Here is a 19529-nt window from a genome sequence, read left to right on the forward strand (position 1 = left end):
TAGATTCTATTGCCCGAACCTATTTTCGTCTTGTGCCTTGTGGCTTGTGTTTGTGCTGCACATACTCGTATGTTTGAGAAAATGCCCACTAACAACAACATGCAACCGCTTCCAAAGAAAGTTTACACCCAAAATAGCCGGCTGACTCATCGTTGGGCTCCAAAAGGCCTCCGACGAAGACGATGATGACGATAGCGCCCCCTGATTTTCCACTCGCCTTCGCTTGCTTTATGTTTCGGCCCCCAAGTTTGTACTTCCTGTACTTTCGGTGGCGTTTCAAGTGTGAAGCGTTCCCAAGAACAGAAACAGAAGCAGAAGCACATTATCGCTTACCTCCAACCTTAGCCGCGGTCCCCTTGGCGTCTGCACCGGTCCGATCTCTTGGCCTCTTGGCAGGCTCTTGCACTTGTCGACATCGACAACATTGCACAATCGAGTGGCGACTGCGGAAAATTCAATGTCAATTTCTTCTGCGGCGGGACGGGCTCTAAAAATAGTCCCTGGCCACTTAATTTATGCTTGTTGTTTGTTTACTCGATTGCAGTGCTTCGGCAGGAATCTTTGGATTTCCACTAACTGCTTCCACGGAACGTATTTGCTTAACTAATTTATTGCCAAATTGCGACCCCGATGTAATTGTTTTAATAATTAAAAAACACTAAACAACACGGAGCGCGATCAGCAGAATCGAATGTCTAAAAATATGTAACACTCAGCACGACCTGCTCTCACGCTCTCCGACTGAAATGACTTATCCACTTGGAAAGCGACTCGACTGATGGATACCCTATTCTATTGAGAACTCCCTTACCTCCTGCTTGATTTAAACACTTTGGGTGGAATGCATTTTATCAGATTTTGTGACCCTTTACCCGGGATAAGTGACCCTTAACCATTTTCCATTGCGTTAGGCATTCATACCTGATCTAATGACTTGCTCCCCGCTAGTTTCTTGGCTTCCTTCGGTCGCAGCAAACAATAATAGCAACGGAAGAGGCGCACACTCAGCGGAGCTCTCCCGCGGATCTGTGGCCGTGTGCTCTGTGCTCGGGTTCTCGACATCGCCGATATTTTCAATCTTTATAATTAGTATTTGTGGCGTGCGCTTTCGTTCATGTTGCGCTGATTTCGGTTTGTTTGTTTCGACCAATGCGCAGGCATTCGGCGATCGGTGAAGGAATCGCGTTGTGAAAATCACCAGGGGCACGTTGGCAGTCCAGCATCGGATGGCTCTAAGTGCGTGCGAATTGTGGGGGATTCAGAGTGCGGTTTAGATTCAACTCCGACTCCGACTCCAAATCCGACTCGAAGTTGTCGCAGTGGCGGGGGCGACTGCGAGTTGCCTCTTTGGTGTTGTGTGTGTCTATTTCCGTCGAAGCTGCCGAATCTCTTACAATTTCAATTATTTTTACACATAAATACGCTCTGTCTATACTAGATCTCTACGTACATCTTGCCACTCCGAGAACGTACAATACATTCTATTTTATTTGTCTACAACAAAACCATGCTCCCAACAAATACCAGAAATCAGTACAATTAATGAAATCGACCAAGTCGGAAGAGCACGATCCGGATCCGCCAAAAATTCAAACGGCCAGACGGTCCTCAGTACTCGGTACTCGGTACAACCGACCACCCACCCACCGCCAAACAACCAGCCCCTTTGCGGTGTTAAGTATTATCCGATTGTCGTCATCGCGGACGAAAACCCACGCGAGGAAATCCGAAATCCGCACTCCGAAGAAGCCAAGAAGAAATGGCCACATTTCTCAATCGTTTTCATCGCGAAAAAAGCGAAAAGATTCTGCCCACAGTGGCGGCCGCTGAAAATGGGAAAACAGCTGACGCGGAGGCGGTACAGCAGCGGCCCCAAAGGCGGTACATGCGGAGCGCCACCGCCGCCAGCGTCACGCAGCTGCTCTCCGAGAGCTGCAACAGTCTGCTGCAGCGCTTTCGACGCAATCCGAGCGAACGACCTGATAACAAACAGCAGCAACATCAACAGCAGCAACATCAACAGCAACAGCAACAGCAGCAACAGCAACGCAATCGGTAATCGATGCAAAAGAAATCAAGCAAAAGATTTATAATTTATTTTTAATTTTGCGTGCCTTCTTTTACTTTCGTCGCCTTTCGTCAAACGAAAAACTCGGTCAAAACTCGCTCAGCAGCGTTTAATTTCCCCTCTATTTTCATTTCACTCGTCTCGAGATTTTGTTCTCTGCATCAGCACTCTGATGGTGAATTTAAGCAGCGTGGTCAGCGCGTAATTGCGAGTTTAGTTGCGGCGCGTCACTCCGCGGTCGAAAGTATCTCGCGATCGGATCATTTCTTCGCCGCCTCGTCTGCCTTGTCTGCTGCACTTCCCACCTCGCGGCCAACTGCCTTTTGGCCATCGCGAAGAAGGCCAATTATGTAAACGGCTCGAGTGCGTTTGCGTTTGCGATCGCGCTGAACTCGAACGCACCTGAACTTCCAGTGGCAGCTGAAGTGGTGAAGTGCGTCGATCTCGAAAAGTGTGAAAATCTCGCGGCCATAAATCGCGAATGATTCGATTTGATTGCCAGGGGGAGAAACGGCTTGAGGAGGGAGTACTGCCACCAGTCGAAATTTGATTTATCACTTTTGATTGCCAGCCGTAAATCAAGTAGAGCTTAACCGAACTCACTCCCCTGTCGGTTTTATTTGCGCTGGATGCCTCTAATTGTCAATCTAACGAGTGAATAATTGCTGGGTGATAAATAACTGAAAGTGAAATGGAGGATAGTTGGCCCAGATCTGCCTTCAAGTGGAGATCTCTTGCTTTGTGCCTGCATTCCAGTATTCCCATAAAAGCCCCCAAATCCAAATGTTTGCCAAATCCGACTATCTGACGTGTTTTATAAGGCTAACAAAAGTTCAATATTTTCGACCAAACTTTTGGTTGCACAAAAAGCTTGAGTTCTTCCCCCGAAGCTTTCACAGCTGTCTCCTCCGAGCGATTCTCTTCGGCGGACGAAGAATTCCTCATATCTCTCTTCAGCTGTCTTCGGGGAATACCAAATAAATTCTCTAGATTTCCCATATGTCTGGCGATTTCTTCCTCATACGCATGATTACACCAAGTATGCGATCTCTCTTTTCGCTGCTCTTTGTTTAACTGCAATGCTCCTTTATTATTTATACGCGAGCACGTTTAAAATAAAACGTAAATGTTTCGCTTTGTTCTTTTTATTTCTTTTCCGCTCAACCAGCGGCGATTTTATTGTTCTTCTTGTTGACTTGACTTGACTGCTTGTTTTGTCGGCGAGAGTTCAAGGCTTTTTCTGCGAAGACTTTCGATCATTTCCCGGTTTGCTGCTAACCTGACGGAAACGAAACGAAAACGTAAACGTAAACCCGAACGCAAACGTAATTGCACAGGTTACAAAGTGAAATGCATTCCGATGAAGCGTGCCTCGCGTGCACCGCAAATGGCCCAGCTGGCAGACAAAAGAAGAGAAGCATTCCCATCCGAGGCGAATCGCATCCAACCAGCCATCCAACCAACCCACTATCCCATCCACCCACTCGTCTACATATGTTATTGGGCTCTCCGCTCTCGCTCGCACCCGCTCGCCCCGTCTCGCTCTGGCAAGTGCGCAATATTTTCACACTTTTCACAAAAATAAAAACGATTCCTCAATATTTTCTGGCCGCCGCCACCGCCGCAGCAGCGTTATTTCCTTCATCTACTTCGGTCTCCGCATCTGCCGCCTCTTTCCTCTTTCTTTGGTCGTCGTCGCACGAATTTTCCGAAAAATTTTCCTCAGCTTTGCTCAGTTAAATTTTGGTCCGTGTCGTGGCAGCGCGTTCTCCGTCTTCGTTGTTCGTCGCGAACCGCGTGGATAGACGGCATCCAAGAATCCAGAAAGACAAAGAAAAGCAAAGACCAATCCTCGCCAGAACTCATTGTTTTGTTGGGCTTCTCTTTCAAGTGCGGCGGCGATAGCCGAGGACCCGAAAGACTCGAAACCCAGACGCAGCAACTCCAAGACCCCAACGAATGACAGCAATAATAACAGAGGGAAAGTTGGAGCCAGCAGTCAGAGCCAAAAGCAGAGCAAACGTCGCCGCAGTTCGGACAAATCCTCGGCCAGCCGGAGACAGCATCCGGAAGGGGAAAGGGAAAGGGAGCGGGAAAGGGAACGGGAGCGGGAACGGGACCGCGATCGTGATCGTGATCGGGAGATGGCCGATCGCCACAGGCGCTACTATGCGGGAGGAGGACTCGGGAGCACCGCCGGACTGGGCTACCATCCCAGCAGCAGCGGGAGCAGCGGCAGCGCCGCCCTAATGGGTCGCTACCAGAAGAGCTCCACCACGGCCAACGCCCTGGACAGACTGCGGACCCACCTGAGTCCCGTGGGCGGGTACTACAAGCCTCTCATTCGCGGGTTGGGAGGCGTGGCCGGAAGGCGTGACCGCGACCTAGACGACGTTAGTATCAGTGTCTCCGGTTTGGAGGAAAGTGAGCCAAAAGTGAGCGGTGTGCAAACCACTCAGCAGACCCAGACCCAGACCCCTATCCACATCCACATCCAGACCGAAACCCAAAAGCGAGACCCGTGACTCACTGCCCGGGCATTTTGTTTTGGAAAAGCAGAGAAAGAAATCTCATCTCACCTGTCCACCGTGAGTCAGCGAAAGAGCGAGTGCCCTAAATGTGTGACATGTCTGACATGATCAGTCGGTTGGACGGGGAGATATGCGCAATTAAAGGGGTAACATACGTACTATATATACTGTGTTGCACTGGGGGCTACCCCTATTGCCTATTGCCACATTCGCTGGCTATAGAAAGTTGCTTCCCACACAGCTCGGCTATATGTGCAGATATTATACTAGGGGCCCCCACACGGGCGCGTTTATATTTTATAGCGCTTCTATATGCTCGTTCTATATCTTCAGCTTCATTCTTGCCGTGTGCGTTTACGTTGTCGAATTTATTTTCGATTCCAACATCGCAGCGCTTCTCCTCTACCGTTCTCTATTCCGCTATATTTGTATCTCTCTGTACGCCGCAGATGTGTGTATAAAGCTATTCACGATTTTCACGATTTTCCGCCGCTTTATATATAAACTTTGAAGGTCGTCGCGCCGTGGACTTTTTTGTTTAGATTTCGCTAGGCATTCTAAATAAAAATAAGGGGTATCCCCGCAGCCCACCGCCCCTCGAACCCAAAATACTTGGAGAAAGCCGGATAGAGTGGCTTTAATGGCAGTGAAATTGTGCGAAATGAAAAGGCCCAAGCACCCCATAATTAGCCACTGCCGAAAAGGCCATTTAAATGGGTCTAACTCTGGGCCTGGGTCTCGGTCTACGGTCTTTGGTCTTTGGTCTTCAGTCTTCGGTCTTCTTCTTTCGTGGAGCGTAAAGAGTTTTACCCCCGTTCTAGTTGGTTTCACACGAGCGCCGCTTTTGGGCACTTTCCTTCTCCATTGAACCCCCGAATCCGAAACTGAATCTGAATCTGAGTCTGAAACTGAATCTTAATCCAAACTTAAATCCCCCACAAAAATCGTCTGGTCTGGCAGCGACGAGATCTGCTCTTGGACAAGGACAGAACACCCACCACGTCATCGACCTCTTTGGGAGCCAAGCAGTCTGCCATTTCGCGGCTGGAGAACAAGTACTCGGACATCTTGGAAAGAGCGGCCGGAAGGCGACGCCATGAGGAGGATCGCGACAAGACGCTGGAGCCGGACGACCATGGCGCCGGCGGAAGTAGCGGGCTGCTCCGCTCGGCCACCTCGCACCAGCTGGCCAAGTCGAAGCTCTCGTCCAGCTCCTTCAACGCCTCGGACCGCAAGGAGCGCACTCCCTACCGCACCCGAGCTCAGAGGCAGCGCTACATGGCGGAGTCCAATGACAGTGGCTACCTTACCAGCGGCAATCGGCTGCTCGACGAGAACTATCCATTAGATTATGGCCAGCGGTACGATTACCACGACGCCCTGCGTCTCGGAGGAGCCTCCGGATATCCCTCCAGTCGGTATGGAAGAAGAGCGGGCGAGGAAGAAGCCCTCTCGCCACGGACCACAAGAGCCTATGGAAGGACCAGAACTGTGGAGAGCCTGCTGGCCGCTGAGATCCACGACAGCAGTCGCAATGCAGCAGCACCCGCCGAAGATCGCCCGCTCAATTCGAGGAACCGCTTTGCCCATCGACGCAAGGAGCAGCCTCCTCCGGAGTTGACCGCCGAGGAGAAGGAGATCCTCGCCGACGACCGCTCCTCGGAGGACAATGCAGCCATTCTGCTGCTGCTGCGCGAGGACAACCAGTTCCTGGAGGCCAAGAAGTTCGAGGAGCGCATGCGCAAGCGCCGCGAGCTGAGGGATCGAGTGAAGCGCATGGAGGAGGCGGCCGAGGAGGCGAAGAAGACTGAAGCGGCAGTGGCGGCGGCCGAGGCGGAGGCAGCTGCTCTCGAACAGGAGGCCAAGAAGGCCAAGGAGGCAGCCGCAGCAGCGGCCACTGCAGCAGCAACTGCGGCAGCAGCATCAACAGCAGCAACAGGAGCAGCGGAAGCCCCGCTGGAGGCGCCCAAGAAGAAGTCGCGCAGCAAAAAAGTAACTAGAGACGGTAGCGAAGGCAGTGGCTCCTCCGAAAGCACCTCGGGCAGCAGCTCCTCCGAAGAGGCGGAGACGGAAACCGAGACGGATTCGGCTGTGCCCGGTGTGCAACTAACCCACACATCAGACACCACCACCACCACGTCCACCAAACCACAGACACAGATCCCGTCCGTCAATGGCAGCACCAGCAGCTCCGCCAGCTCCTCTGTCAACATCACCCCCACCTCGAACACAGCCTCCTCATCCACTAGCACCTCCGCTCCTTCTAACCACACACCGGCAGCAGCGACGGCACTCTCCTCCGGCACCACCAACAAGAGCCGCTTTCTGCCCCACTCAGATCGCAACAACAACGACCTGGCCAAGTACAAGCCGAGCAGCCAGCTGCTGCACTCCTCCAGCTCCGGCGCCCTGGCCTTCGGCGGGATCGGAGCCCGGCTGGCGGCGGCGGACGCGCGGCGGCAGCAGCAGCGGTACCAGGGCGCCAGTTCGCGGACCGCCGCGGTGCTCAGCGAGTTCGATCGCTACAAGCCGCCGGGCTCGGGCGGAACGGGAGTTAGTTCCGGGTCTAGTTACCTGCACGACTCGTACAGCGGCAGCAGCCGGCGGTCCAACGCGCTCGCGGGCAGCTCGCTCTATCCGCAGAGGTCCCAGCTGGACGCCTACCAGCAGCAGTCGTCCTCGTACCTGCAGCACAACGACCACTACTCGCTGGCCAAGAGCGCCACCTCGTCGGCGCTGTTCAGCAGGTCCCGCATTCCAAAGACACTCTCGACCTTTGTAAGCAGTGGTTCCCAGTTGCAGCCACTCATTGAGGGGATTGGCTGGCTGGCCGTTTAGTTTGCAGCTTGAGCTTTGTTGGCGCCGCCTCTTCTAACTGCCTATCACTCCCCATCTCGGGAGCCCCACCTACATCCCCATCCCATCTACTTCTCAGACAGTCAGTCGACCTACTACTACAGAAAGCTAACAGCACTGCGGATTGCGTTCCATGTTGTTCCCTGATCCCTGTTGATGTTCTACTAATTGTTGCAATGTTCAGCCTGCTTGCATGCGATGATTTGAGACTAAAACTAGGAAGCAACGTAAGATACATATGTGTTCTGACCCCGACAGACCTACTATACCATACTATATGTGTTCTTTTACCACTTACACTCACGAATTATTGCCAAGAAGCCATTAATTGAATTACTAAGCTAAAAGCTGGAAACCCCGAAAATGGTTTGTTGTTTTTTGTTGCCCGTGAAACAAGAGCACAGCTATTGGTGCATTTCCTATACATATCTATAAATATATATAACTCGTTATATATGCCATTTTCGATATATACCTATATGCCATTATATATGATATTGTTTGTACATGTTTTGATATTAACCATTTTTGTAAACACAAATCTCAAAAATTTGTCCGAACTAATTTTCTTATCGAACAAACGAAACGTATTTTTCTCGTGTTTTTTCTGAATATGATGATGAAAATCACAATGATGATGATGATGATGGGTTGATGATGATGATGTACATACACAACTCGATGGGGATGATGAAATGATGATGATGTTGGTTGGTTAACGGGCTATCTGCGGCCGACTTGTGAACGGAATGCGATTGCTAATGGTGCCAACGTGGGATGTTCCGAAATCGGATGTTGACCTGATGTCCTGCGACCTGCCATCTGCGACCTTCGACCCCTGGAACCCTTGGAACCCCTGGAAAAATATAAATTTTTGTTTCTTTTTTCTCTTTCTTTTTTTGTTTCTTTTTCTCTCTTTCAAATTACATACTCTTGCCACACACGCACACACGCACCTTCTGTGTACGTCTGTTAACTGCCCCGCCATCAACAACTTCAACTGCAACTGCAACAACAACAACAACCACAACAACGCCCCCAACAACTTCTCGCTCGCAAATTCTCCGCTCGCCGTTTCTCGCTTCTCTCAACGGACCGAAATGCACCTCCCGCAACGCAATCGCAATCGCAATCGCAATCGCAATCTTCGCCACCACCAATCGCAACCACCACCCACCCGCTGCGTGCAACAACGGCAACCACCGCAACGACCACCCTACGTTACGTCGTCGATCGCTCCGCTCCGCTCCAAAACGATCCGATCCGAACCGAACCGATCCGATCCGATCCCGATCCCGATCGATTGCTCGAACAGACAGCAAAGCCCGTCATTCAAGATGATGCTGATGGTCACTTAATTTACCACACCGGAGACATTCTCCATCACAGATGTTCGTGACAATTTTTGGTTTTTAATTTTTCCATACTTATGTTTAGACAACAATCAGAAACAAAAAAGTTACAAAAAATAATGAGAGGCTAAGCCACCAGTCCACACTACTCTCTCCTTTCTTCTAATAACTCTCTTTTAGTTTGAAGTATTTCCAAGTTTTCTTTATTATTTCTTAATTAACTCACAGCAAGACCAAAATCGCGTCGCGTGCAATCGGGAAATTACGACAATTTTGAACCAAATACAAAAAAAAAAGAGAAGGACAAAACAACAATTGAAAGTTTTCACACAATTCTCGTCAGTTTCGCGAAAACCGTTTCAACTTCCGAAATTTGCCTTAGACGACCCTAAGTTTATCTTTTACCGGCTACAAAATTTCCCCAACCACAAGTTTCAACTGGGAAGTTTTCACACATAAACCGAACACGAACTTTGGCGTATAAATTACGAAATAATACTGAAAATACAAGCTCTTTCCGTACACACTCTCCGCTTAGAGTCCAAACTAGTTTCTTGCCCAGCCCTCATCGAAAACTTAGTTACAGCTTCAGGATTAGCATTAGAACAAGAGAAAATAAAACAGACAGCTAACGTTTAACACTCCTTTTGAACTTGTCCGAAGCCCTACTACAACTCGCTATCCTTTTCCCGAATTTCAGATAAGATCATGGCCACACTGGGCGAGGGAACTTTCGGACGTGTGGTCAAGGTCAAAGACATGGAGCGGTAAGTTTAGTTACTTTTATATAAAGTAAACCAATGCTAAATTGTTTTAATCCTTCCAGTGATTATTGCATGGCCTTAAAGATTATTAAGAACGTGGAAAAGTACCGCGAAGCTGCCAAGCTGGAGATTAATGCCTTGGAAAAGATTGCACAGAAGGATCCGCATTGCGATCAGTGAGTCATGAAATCCACTCTTTGTCTTATTATATTTTTATTAAACAATCTTTTTACTCGAACAGCCTGTGCGTGAAAATGATTGACTGGTTTGATTATCATGGACACATGTGTATAGTTTTTGAAATGTTGGGGCTTAGTGTTTTCGATTTTTTGGTAAGTGGAATGATGATTTCTAAAGTGAATTCTGTAAGATAAAGTTCCTATTCGTTTTATGCAGCGTGAGAACAACTATGAGCCATACCCGTTGGACCAAGTGCGCCACATGGCCTATCAATTATGCTACTCTGTGAAATTTCTTCATGACAATCGTTTAACGCACACAGATCTCAAGCCAGAGAACATACTTTTTGTGGACTCGGATTACACTTCTCACTATAATCATAAGATTGTAAGTAAAGACAGCTCAAGACTGATCAGTTCACCCAGACCTATGAATACCTTTTCACTCACAGAATCGCGAGGTGCGCCGCGTCAAGAACACGGACGTTCGCCTGATCGACTTCGGGTCGGCCACCTTCGACCACGAGCACCACAGCACAATTGTCTCGACGCGACACTACCGCGCGCCCGAGGTCATACTGGAGCTGGGGTGGTCGCAGCCCTGCGACGTCTGGTCCATTGGGTAAGCGCTTGCCACTCCACGAGTGCGCACATTGAGTAATCAACTCGAAATTTCGCCAACAGCTGCATCTTGTTCGAACTGTATCTGGGCATCACGCTCTTCCAAACGCACGACAACCGCGAGCACCTGGCCATGATGGAGCGGATCTTGGGACAAATACCATATCGCATGGCACGGTAATACAATGCAGCTCATGCTTTTATTTCCCAAGGCGCAGTTCCCTTCACCGAAATCGTTTAACGTGTAGCAACCATACTCTTTATAGCAAAACCAAAACAAAGTACTTCTACCACGGTAAGTTGGATTGGGACGAGAAGTCCAGTGCGGGTCGCTACGTGCGCGACCACTGCAAGCCGTTGTTCCTGTGCCAGCTGAGCGACAGCGAGGACCACTGCGAGCTATTCAGCCTGATCAAGAAGATGCTGGAGTACGAGCCCTCGTCGCGCATCACGTTAGGTAAGCTGCCATCCCCCGATCCGATTGACTTCCATGCCATGCTAATCCTCCTCTTGTTGATTCGTTCCAGGTGAAGCCCTGCGCCACCCTTTTTTCGACAGGCTGCCCCCGCACCACCGAGTGGGTGAGGCGAGCAACAAGCAGCCACTCTCGTCGGGCAGCAGCAGCCGCGAGCGATCGCACAGCCTCTCCAGATGAGAATTACAGCGATTTGGTTATTGTTGACAGACGGCGCTGCCCAAGCACCCACTCATGCACGCATACACTCAGAGCAGTCGTCCAGCAACGTCTTGCACCGGCCTCGCAGAGTAGACCAGCCACTCTGCGGCAGAACCCTACTTTAAGAGCTAAAGTCTTTTACTACAATTTTGAACTTGACTTGTATAGATGTTATTATACAAAAATCCATCGATCCCCTTTGATCCATTGTTTCCCCACAATTCGTGCACCTGTTGCTGTGCATCATTTGGAGCTGTGTAGCGCTCGCCGCGCCTTGTGTATTGTACCATACCCGCCAACAGTGATTGTTCTGTAATGATAACCAAATCGTGTATAATATTGATAGTGCGGTGCGTCCTCCCGACACTTGAACCTTGAACCTAATTGTAAATGTCCTAAATCGTGCGCCCCAAAGGAAGTGAAGGAGACAACCGATCGACCGACTGCAAAACCGACTAATGGAGTAACAAGTGTAGTGTAAAATAAGGAAAGAAAAGAAAGTCGCTTACACGCTAGTTGAAATGCATCCCCATATGTTCACTGTCATGCATTGGGACCCCCGACTAATTTGTAATTAATACGCCATTTCGAGAGCGTGAACTGTAAGCTAATGCAAGCCATTATGTACACCGCCCCCGAATGTACGAATGTACGGATAATTGTAAATGTAAAGAGCAATTGTTATGCCGCCCTGTGTGCACTACGGCGATCGCAGCGCATTTGTGTAAATTCAGCAGTAGCAGCCCGGAGTCATCTCTCTTAGAATACGTTTTCAAGTGTGTGCAACTCGCCGCCGGTCTGTTTTGTTCGTTTTCGTTCTACCATCGAATATCGAATATCGAAGGATCAACCCATTCACACACACATTGCTACGCACGCATACACACATGCACATCGTACGAGCCCTAGAGTATATTTTAATATATACCATACATACTTAATTCAAATGATTGTGAGTTAGTTTAATATTACATAAATATTAATTATAAATTACATTATTTGCAATTTAACCCGATCAACCAGCATATAAGATAAAAAATGTCAAGTTATTAAAAATTGAAATAAATCTTAAATAAAAAAGAATTTGTAAGATCTTGTTTTAAATTATAAAACGGAGTCGGTGGGTCTCGGCATATCCTAACCATTCGGATATACAGCGAACGGGGACACAGTGTTGGATTCTAAATTTAAGATTAGTTAATTGACTAGACTCGCATCCAAGTCTCACAAGACATCGATTGTCCCAAAATTATTTTTCTTATTTATTTATTTAGTGCAGAATCTGTACAGCAAATTAAAGTACTTTAACAACACAGGTGTCACCAATGAGAAAAGTAAACCAAGCCTCAGCATTAAGATGAGGATTATATATAGTATGTTCTTATTGATTCCTTATCGTCTTGGCAAAGCCTTGCCTTTTGAGACGTCTCAAAGGTCTCGCTGGGAGTAGATTCCTAGCCAGTAAGCTGCGGTGTCTTCTTAATCTATCAAAATTTTAGTATCCTTTTGGGGGCTCATGCAAATTGTGCTGACGCAACATTTGGAGTATACTTTTGGGAGCATCTGGAAAATCTTAGGAGTAGCCAAAATGCAGCCTACTACTGCATTCTGTTCGCCTGGTACCTCAAAATGAGGTTTGGTTGAATATGTCGGTTTTAGCCGATGCAACGGTGCAGAACATCTCTAGAATCTATAGTACCTGAACAAATTGAAATTTCTCTGCTTGTAATGTGCATATAATAGGTGCTTGGGATATTTTCATTCAGTTATAATAATGAACATCTACTGGCTGGTTTTCCTTGTTGGAGTGACTAATGCTGAGGACATGTACTATGCCACATCAACGCGGGGAATGGCTTCCCTGGTTCAAGTAGAAGACGAACTTATTGCTCTTATGCGGCAGTACGCAGGGGAGTTGCAACAAAAAATAAACACAATGCGAACGTAAGAGATATGATTAGACTCTCAATATTAATTTTTTACATTGATGGAATCACTGCCAAAGTTTTTATAAGGAGTGGACAGCTAGAAGAATGAAAGGTCCTGCTGATCCTACGACCTATGTGGCGAATCCTTTAATAAGCTATCCCTTGATACGGCGAATGCACACGGATGCTCACAAGTGGTTGGAGTTCGCTAAGCCAGATATAAATCAGGGTAGGGCTAAATATTTTTAAATTTGATTATTATGCAAGCTATACCGATTTCTGGACAGGCTCTCTTAAAAAGTTTTTACACAAGGACTTCAGGATTTCAGCAACGGATCTTAAAATGGCTGCAACTGGATTGATTCGCTTTCAGGGGGTTTACGGCCTGAACGAGAGTGAAATGGCCAATGGAAAACTGTATGACAAACAGTACAAGTGAGTTTCATAAAATCTTTATCAGCCAAATCTGAAATGTTTTCCAAAAGCTCTCGGCTCAGTGCAGCAGATTGCCTCGCTTTGGCAACTCATCTGGAGAACCAGCAAAAGGACAAATTGGCCCTCAAGTGGTTGAACGTTTCCCTCAAGCAGTACGAAGATCATTTGGACCCTGTTAATAGGTTGCTTCAAACTGGACGATCCCAAATCTATGAACATTTAGGCCTAATTCTGCTTTCCAAGGGTAAATCAAGTTAAAAACCAAACTGCGATTTCACTTTTAAATGGTTTATTTTTAGACGACCTGCCGGCGAGTCAAGATGCTCTTAAAAAGTCAATCGAGTGGGCCTCCAAAGATGATAATACCAGTCTGGCCGATCACTTGGTTGATAATTTGAGGCACATATTTGTTCATTTGGACAACTGTCGGGGGAAAAACCTTCTTCCAAAGAATTCCTCTCTTCGTTGTCAGTATTTTACAGAAGGCTCACCATTTCTGCGACTGGCTCCTTTGAAGCTTGAACAACTCAACCTTGAGCCTTTCATCGGACTCTACCATGATGTTGTTTCACTCGAGGAGCAGGAGGATTTAATTGCCCTTACAAGATCAAGGTTTGAACAGAAGCAAGAGGATGCTGAGTTGGATGCGAATGCCTCAAGCCATGTGAAGATTCTCCACCAAAGGATTGAGGACATGACAGGACTTGAGTTGGAAAACAGTGAACCACTAACAGTTTCCAACTTTGGCATTGGAGGACAGCAGTACATCCATTTTGACTGCCAGCAGCCTAAGGTATGTGTGGATTATAATCTTTCTTTATTAAACAATATAGAAAATACTACACACTAGAAGTTTGATGAGCCATTCAAAGAAGAGTACCGCACGGCGACAGTTCTTCTTTACGTAAGTTTCTTAGCTTTAATACATTAAAGTTAAATATAAGGGTTTTTGTTCCCAGCTCTCTGAAGTTCAGATGGGCGGCTACGCCTCCTTTCCGGATCTGGGCTTTGGCTTAAAGCCCAGTCGTGGATCGGCCTTGGTTTGGCACAACGTTGATAACTCGGGGAAATGCGACATTCGCAGCTTGCAGGCCATCTGTCCCGTGCTCCTTGGAACCCAGTGGGGTAAGTCCTTCAGTCGCCCACCGATCCCCTTCTCACCACTTACCGCTTACCTTCCGGAGAACAGTGGCCAGAAAATGGATCAGTGGGTCAGGCCAGTGGCGCAGGAAACCCTGTCGGAAGTGAAGAAAAGCGGTCTTCCATTCGGTTTTTCCTCTTTTGCGATAATTTATTCAATAATTTTGTCGTTATTTATATTATGATAATAAATTTTATGCACTATTTTATAGTATTCATATTTAATTTATATGCAATGTAACATTATTCGGGGCAGGGGAAGGTAGGGCTTGGCTTCCAATAGTCCACTTTTGATATCCTCTTCAGGTTGGCAGGTTTTGGGGGCGTTGGCGGGGATTGGCAGGGGTTGGGGTGCTGAGCGGGTGGGAACAACGCGTTTCCTGATACGTATGCAAATGATATCTGAGGCAGCGGGCGGCGCCTCCGGCAATATGTACGAGTATGTGTGCGTGGGCGGCCGTTGGAGTCGGGGAGAAGGTGTCGGACTCGGAGTCGGAGTCGGATTCAGAGACCGAGACCGAGACGGAACCGGAAACGGAAACGAACAACAAGAACGCAGGCGGCGATGGAGAGAGAGAAAGATGTCGATGTCGATGTCGATGTCTATGTCGCTGTCGGTGTCCGAGGGAATCTGTAGGAATACTTGATTGCCGGCTCTTCTTCTCTCAGTTTTGATATCACGCTCCCCCGACCCTCAGTTTCAGCCGCATCCACAGAAGCATTAGCGTGGCGAGCAGCGGCAGCCACGTCGTCCGGCTGCCCCGCGTTGCCGCGTTGCGAGCCGCCTCCTCGAGACCTGACAATGAAAATTAGGATTTTATAATTTCTCGCACTGAAGGAAATTTTAATTTATTCAAATACGGGGCTCACCTCCGATGTAGTTCAGATGATCATCGTTGCTGGCGGAGGCGCCCGGATGAAGCTTGATTTCTGCAGCCCGGAATCCAGAATACAGAATCCACAATTCAGAACCCAGAACACAGAATCGAGAAAAAAGCAAGCGTGGACAAACAAAACAAATTAAAAGCGGTGAGCCGGAGATGGCGGAGCAGAGATTGCGTATACGCACCGTACAGCCGCAATGTGCCCTCGGCACGGCCCAGCGAGTTTGTGCTGACGCAGTGGTAGGTGCCCACGTCGGAGGGCGAGAAGGAACGCACCACCAGCAGCATAACGCCGCGATAGCCATCGCGCCGCTCCGTTATCCCGTACTTGGGTCTGCGTTGGATATGGGTTGGCATCGCATCAGAATCAGAGGCGGAGTCGGAGCCAGGATGTCAGAGCGGAATGGAATGGAATGGAGACGGACATGTATCACTGATGTCTGCCGACCGGAATTCCCCGAACTTACCCGTCGAGCAGCATTTCGGGGCCCGGCGAGCCGGACTCGAGGCTCGCCGTGGAGACGCTCGCGAACCCGTTGGACGTCCGCGCCCCCTTCAGCCAGTAGGAGACGGGCGAGGGGGAGGCCTCCACCTGGCATTCCAGCTGCACATCGGAGCCCAGCGGCGTTCCCAGCAGCTGGCTGGGGGCCCTCACCATGGGAGCAACTGGGGGCGAAGCAGAGAGTTGGAGAGTTGGTGTTTCATCGATTTCAACGTAGCGTAAAATTAAGATTATTTATTATCTTCACTCTTCACGGCACTGACTTTTTAAGTGATGAATTTTTAAATAACAAATATCATAAATCAATCAGCAAAAATATTTCTTAATTCAAGCAAAGGGTATAAAGGGTATCTTTTAAAAGGCATTGCACGTAGGAGGTACATGTTGTGCCACTTTGTCAAAGCTACTCCCTGCATTTAATATTACATTAGCAGGGTAAATATTTGATGACTCACATTGCACACTTAGCGAGACTCGTTTGCTGACGGCAGGTGGAACATCGTTGGAGGCTATACACAAGTAGGCGCCCATCTGCCGCCTCTCCAGACGGAGCAGCTTGAGCGAGGATCCATTGTAGGATTCCACTGAGATGAAGAGAAAAAAGCATTATAGGAATTAACTTGTTTATCTGCTGAGGCATTTGGATACCCACATTTCATGAACTCGCGACTGTTGGGCTTGCGGAAGAGAATCATCTCGCCGTCTTCCCTGCGCCAAATGACTCGCGGCTGGGGATTCCCCGTCGCCTTGCAGGTGAGTGTGGCATCCTCGCCTTCCTGAACGGCCAGGTCGGCGGAGGACTCTTCGTTTATGATATCCGGTGGAACTGTTAAGGTGAAAGTGATATAGTATGTATGAGTTAGAAATAGGAAAGCTTACCTTGCACGTCTATGCATCCCACTTGTTTCTTCATGGGACTCGTGTTTATCTGACACATGTAGCAGCCTCGATCGCTTTCGCGCAGCTTGCTGATCTTCAGTTTCCAGCTAATAGGTTGGTAAGTTAACTTTTGGTTTTATAATTTCGATGAGGAACTCCTTTAATACTTACGTGTGCATATCCTGGTGCATGACGCTGATTCTCGCATTGTGGGTGACCACACGACCCTGCAGAGCCAACACCGTCTGATCGGAGGCTCTCAGCCAACCCACCTGGTAGTACAATATCACTTATAATATAAAGGATATATTATATATTTAAAGTGTGGTAAGGAAATACCTTATTCTTGCCCAGATTCCGCACTGAGCAGGCCAGGATGGCCTCGCGTCCTGCCGGATACGTGACGTTGTTGATGAAGCCAATGAACTCCGGATCCGGATCCAGCTGAGAGTTGCTCTCTGCGAAGGGAGGGCCAAGGACATGAAGTAAGGACCTGCTCGCAATTAAATCGTCCTGCCCACTTACCGTGATGTTGGTTCTGGGTCGAGCCACTGCCGCATTTTGTGGCCATTATCAGGATGACAAACAGCGTCGATTGCAGCAGCTTCTCCATTTTGTTGTTGTTGTTGTTGCCGCAGTTGTTATGCTGTGCCTTCGTTGTTGTTGCTGCTGCTGCTGCTGCTGCTGCTATTGCTGTTGCGGTTCTTTTATTTGCTGCAGCAGCTGTTTCTCTTGGCACTCTTTGTTTTCCTATTATTTTATGGGTATTTTAGTTGCTATTTTTTTGTTCTGTGGGGGTCTCGTGGCAATTTCTATTTCTATTTGCATTTGAATTTGAATGTGAATTCCTATTTCGATTCCGATTGCGATTGCGAATTCTATTTACCGCGTGTTTGTGCCAATTGGGCTTTGATTTTCAGCTGGTCCGCCTCTCCTCCCGCTGCCACGCCCATTGACATCTGCAAGTAAACAAGAAATGCGAGCAAAACATCAGAATCTGAATCAGAATCGCACTGCCAGTTCGAAGCGGAATCATCGGTTTAAATTTATATCGCGATAAAGCCAAAAAAAAAAGGAGACGAGGAGTCGGACACAAGGCTAACAGGCTGTTCAATCTGAGTGCTTTAAAAGGGGGGAGAGGGCCTGCAGGGGGCGGGGGCGGAGGGCGCTAAAAGGGGGCGTGGCGGGTGGTGGCAGGAGCGTCGCCCGTCGCTAACTTGATTATCAAGCGTTGCAACAAATTTGACGTTGCCTGCTTTTAGGGGCATCCAATATGGCTGCCGGGCAAGCTCAATCCCACCAACACAGCAATGCAACACACTGAGAAAAATGTTTACTTAATAGCAATCCTTATTACTTTTAAGTTTTTGAAATGTTTTTAAAAAGTATGGTTGCATTGCTTTAGGTTTTCTAGAGTCAATATGCTTTTAGTTAGCTCATCAAAGTTAATTAACTTTATTTCTTACAGTGCACCACCCTCGTTTCGCCACCAATTCGGAATCCGCGGCTCAGCCTCGACACAAAGTAAAAGGCAAATGCAATTTTCAACACAAACAAAAATTTATGACTCGGCAGCATCCTTGGTCCGTCCAGCAGCAGTCAGGATGCTGCAGGATGCAGAAGTTGCAATAAAAGAAGAAGGCCGCGCGATTTTGGGAGGAGGAGCGCGTGGAGCGGTTAAAAAGGCGAAAGGTGCAAAATATGAATGTAAATATTAAAAAAGTTTCGAGGCGCGCACAAACTAACGAGGTGTTCGCTCATTTGCCGCGGCGCCAAGGCCCGCCACAAACTCTCCACCCTACGCCCACGCCCACGCCCACCTGCCACATCGCCATGCGCTGTAATTTAATTCCAGTGTGAAATTGAGCGCTCTCCTAATAGTGAATTTGCACTAAACCAGTTAGCAAGTCGCCGGGCGATGTCTTGCGAACTTCTGACGAGGTGTCAATGCGATGCTCCGGGAACTGGGAGCTGAGAGCTGGGAAAGCTGCGAGCTACGAGCTGGAAAACTCCGGGTTCCGGGTTCCGCCTCCCCACAAACTCCGCCGGAGTTTGGCGCGGCGACATTCAAAAGGCGGAAATGTGATTTACTTATTAAATTAGAGTTTCAGAATGTTGCTGGGAGGGAAGTTTACTTGGCGTGGGATGCACTCGAGCTTGCAGCCGGCGAGTCGTTGGGGGATTCGGATGCGGATGTGGATGCGGATGCGGATTGGGGGGAGGGGGAATCAATCTGCTCTCCTGCTAAGTGGATTACCTCACGGTTATTAAATTCAATTATACTCCCAGCCCATTGTATTTGAAGTGGTTACCCCATTGTTGGCTATGAGGGTGAGTTTTATAGCTGGACAATCGCATTCGATTTTTCCATCTGCCTCTGCACACACATGCTATCTAAATTAAATTTCTAAATTTACATATCAGGACTCAGATCTTGCTTTATTGACTTCCTTTTCCACTAAACGCCATTATATTTGCACTAAATAGCTGCACATGTCAGCATTTCCTTTTTCATGTGTACACTTCCTTTCGAACTATTTTTTGTTTTATTTAAAGTTGAATAAATGTTCGGAAAGGAACACCAGCCAAATAATATAATTTGCATCCAAATGGATGCATTTAAATTTGATTTATCTGGCGAATTTATTGAATATTTACACAAAAAGCATTAAACAGGCTTGTTCGAATTTAAATCTGAATGTGAAGCTATAAAG

General features: G+C 48.0%; 3 protein-coding genes across 10 annotated transcripts in view; 2 read left to right on the forward strand and 1 right to left on the reverse strand.

The window, feature by feature from the left end:
- LOC108097525 (serine/threonine-protein kinase Doa) overlaps window positions 1-12130 on the forward strand; it is a 36441-nt gene extending 24311 nt beyond the window's left edge. For 3 of the 7 annotated variants that reach the window (XM_017199862.2, XM_017199860.2, XM_017199857.2), the window contains 9 exons: window positions 8771-8846; window positions 9508-9574; window positions 9634-9747; window positions 9813-9903; window positions 9968-10138; window positions 10203-10372; window positions 10435-10548; window positions 10638-10828; window positions 10899-12130. In XM_017199862.2, the coding sequence (XP_017055351.1) occupies window positions 8771-8846; window positions 9508-9574; window positions 9634-9747; window positions 9813-9903; window positions 9968-10138; window positions 10203-10372; window positions 10435-10548; window positions 10638-10828; window positions 10899-11026 (1122 nt within the window). In that variant the 3' untranslated portion in view covers window positions 11027-12130. Of the gene's footprint in view, window positions 1-7; window positions 2056-3959; window positions 4462-5559; window positions 7378-8770; window positions 8847-9507; window positions 9575-9633; window positions 9748-9812; window positions 9904-9967; window positions 10139-10202; window positions 10373-10434; window positions 10549-10619; window positions 10829-10898 lie in introns of those variants that run through there. The other 4 variants (XM_017199863.2, XM_017199856.2, XM_017199858.1 and 1 more) reach the window with 3 other exon arrangements.
- A 701-nt stretch (window positions 12131-12831) lies between these two features.
- LOC108097755 (prolyl 4-hydroxylase subunit alpha-2) lies at window positions 12832-14754 on the forward strand. 2 transcript variants are annotated; one of them, XM_017200266.2, is made up of 8 exons: window positions 12832-12991; window positions 13053-13204; window positions 13263-13410; window positions 13461-13654; window positions 13710-14203; window positions 14261-14314; window positions 14370-14535; window positions 14600-14754. In XM_017200266.2, exons 1-8 carry the CDS (start codon window positions 12873-12875, stop codon window positions 14656-14658), a joined length of 1386 nt encoding a protein of 461 aa, XP_017055755.1. In that variant the 5' UTR covers window positions 12832-12872; the 3' UTR covers window positions 14659-14754. The 2 variants fall into 2 exon arrangements, with proteins under 2 accessions (XP_017055755.1, XP_017055756.1); XM_017200267.2 differs by having other exon boundaries at window positions 14264-14314.
- LOC108097754 (lachesin) overlaps window positions 14755-19529 on the reverse strand; it is a 46748-nt gene continuing 41973 nt past the window's right edge. The window contains exons 2-11 of the mRNA XM_043209143.1: window positions 17341-17774; window positions 17155-17273; window positions 16987-17087; window positions 16816-16922; window positions 16589-16762; window positions 16392-16520; window positions 15902-16100; window positions 15620-15768; window positions 15421-15480; window positions 14755-15346 (exon numbers count right to left, since the gene is read on the reverse strand). Coding sequence (XP_043065078.1) covers window positions 15228-15346; window positions 15421-15480; window positions 15620-15768; window positions 15902-16100; window positions 16392-16520; window positions 16589-16762; window positions 16816-16922; window positions 16987-17087; window positions 17155-17273; window positions 17341-17428 — 1245 coding nt within the window. The 5' untranslated portion in view covers window positions 17429-17774 and the 3' untranslated portion in view covers window positions 14755-15227. The remainder of the gene's footprint in view (window positions 15347-15420; window positions 15481-15619; window positions 15769-15901; window positions 16101-16391; window positions 16521-16588; window positions 16763-16815; window positions 16923-16986; window positions 17088-17154; window positions 17274-17340; window positions 17775-19529) is intronic.

Source organism: Drosophila ficusphila, unplaced genomic scaffold (genome assembly GCF_018152265.1).
Source record: "Drosophila ficusphila isolate 14025-0441.05 unplaced genomic scaffold, ASM1815226v1 contig_791, whole genome shotgun sequence".
Taxonomy (NCBI): Eukaryota; Metazoa; Arthropoda; class Insecta; order Diptera; family Drosophilidae; genus Drosophila; species Drosophila ficusphila.

Bases quoted from the DNA above. Each gene is read 5' to 3' on its own strand.
- LOC108097755 (XM_017200266.2), top strand. From the start codon at position 12,873: ATGTACTATGCCACATCAACGCGGGGAATGGCTTCCCTGGTTCAAGTA. The intron at 13,411-13,460 runs GTGAGTTTCATA...GTTTTCCAAAAG, and splicing joins CTGTATGACAAACAGTACAA to CTCTCGGCTCAGTGCAGCAG. The intron at 13,655-13,709 runs GTAAATCAAGTT...GTTTATTTTTAG, and splicing joins CCTAATTCTGCTTTCCAAGG to ACGACCTGCCGGCGAGTCAA.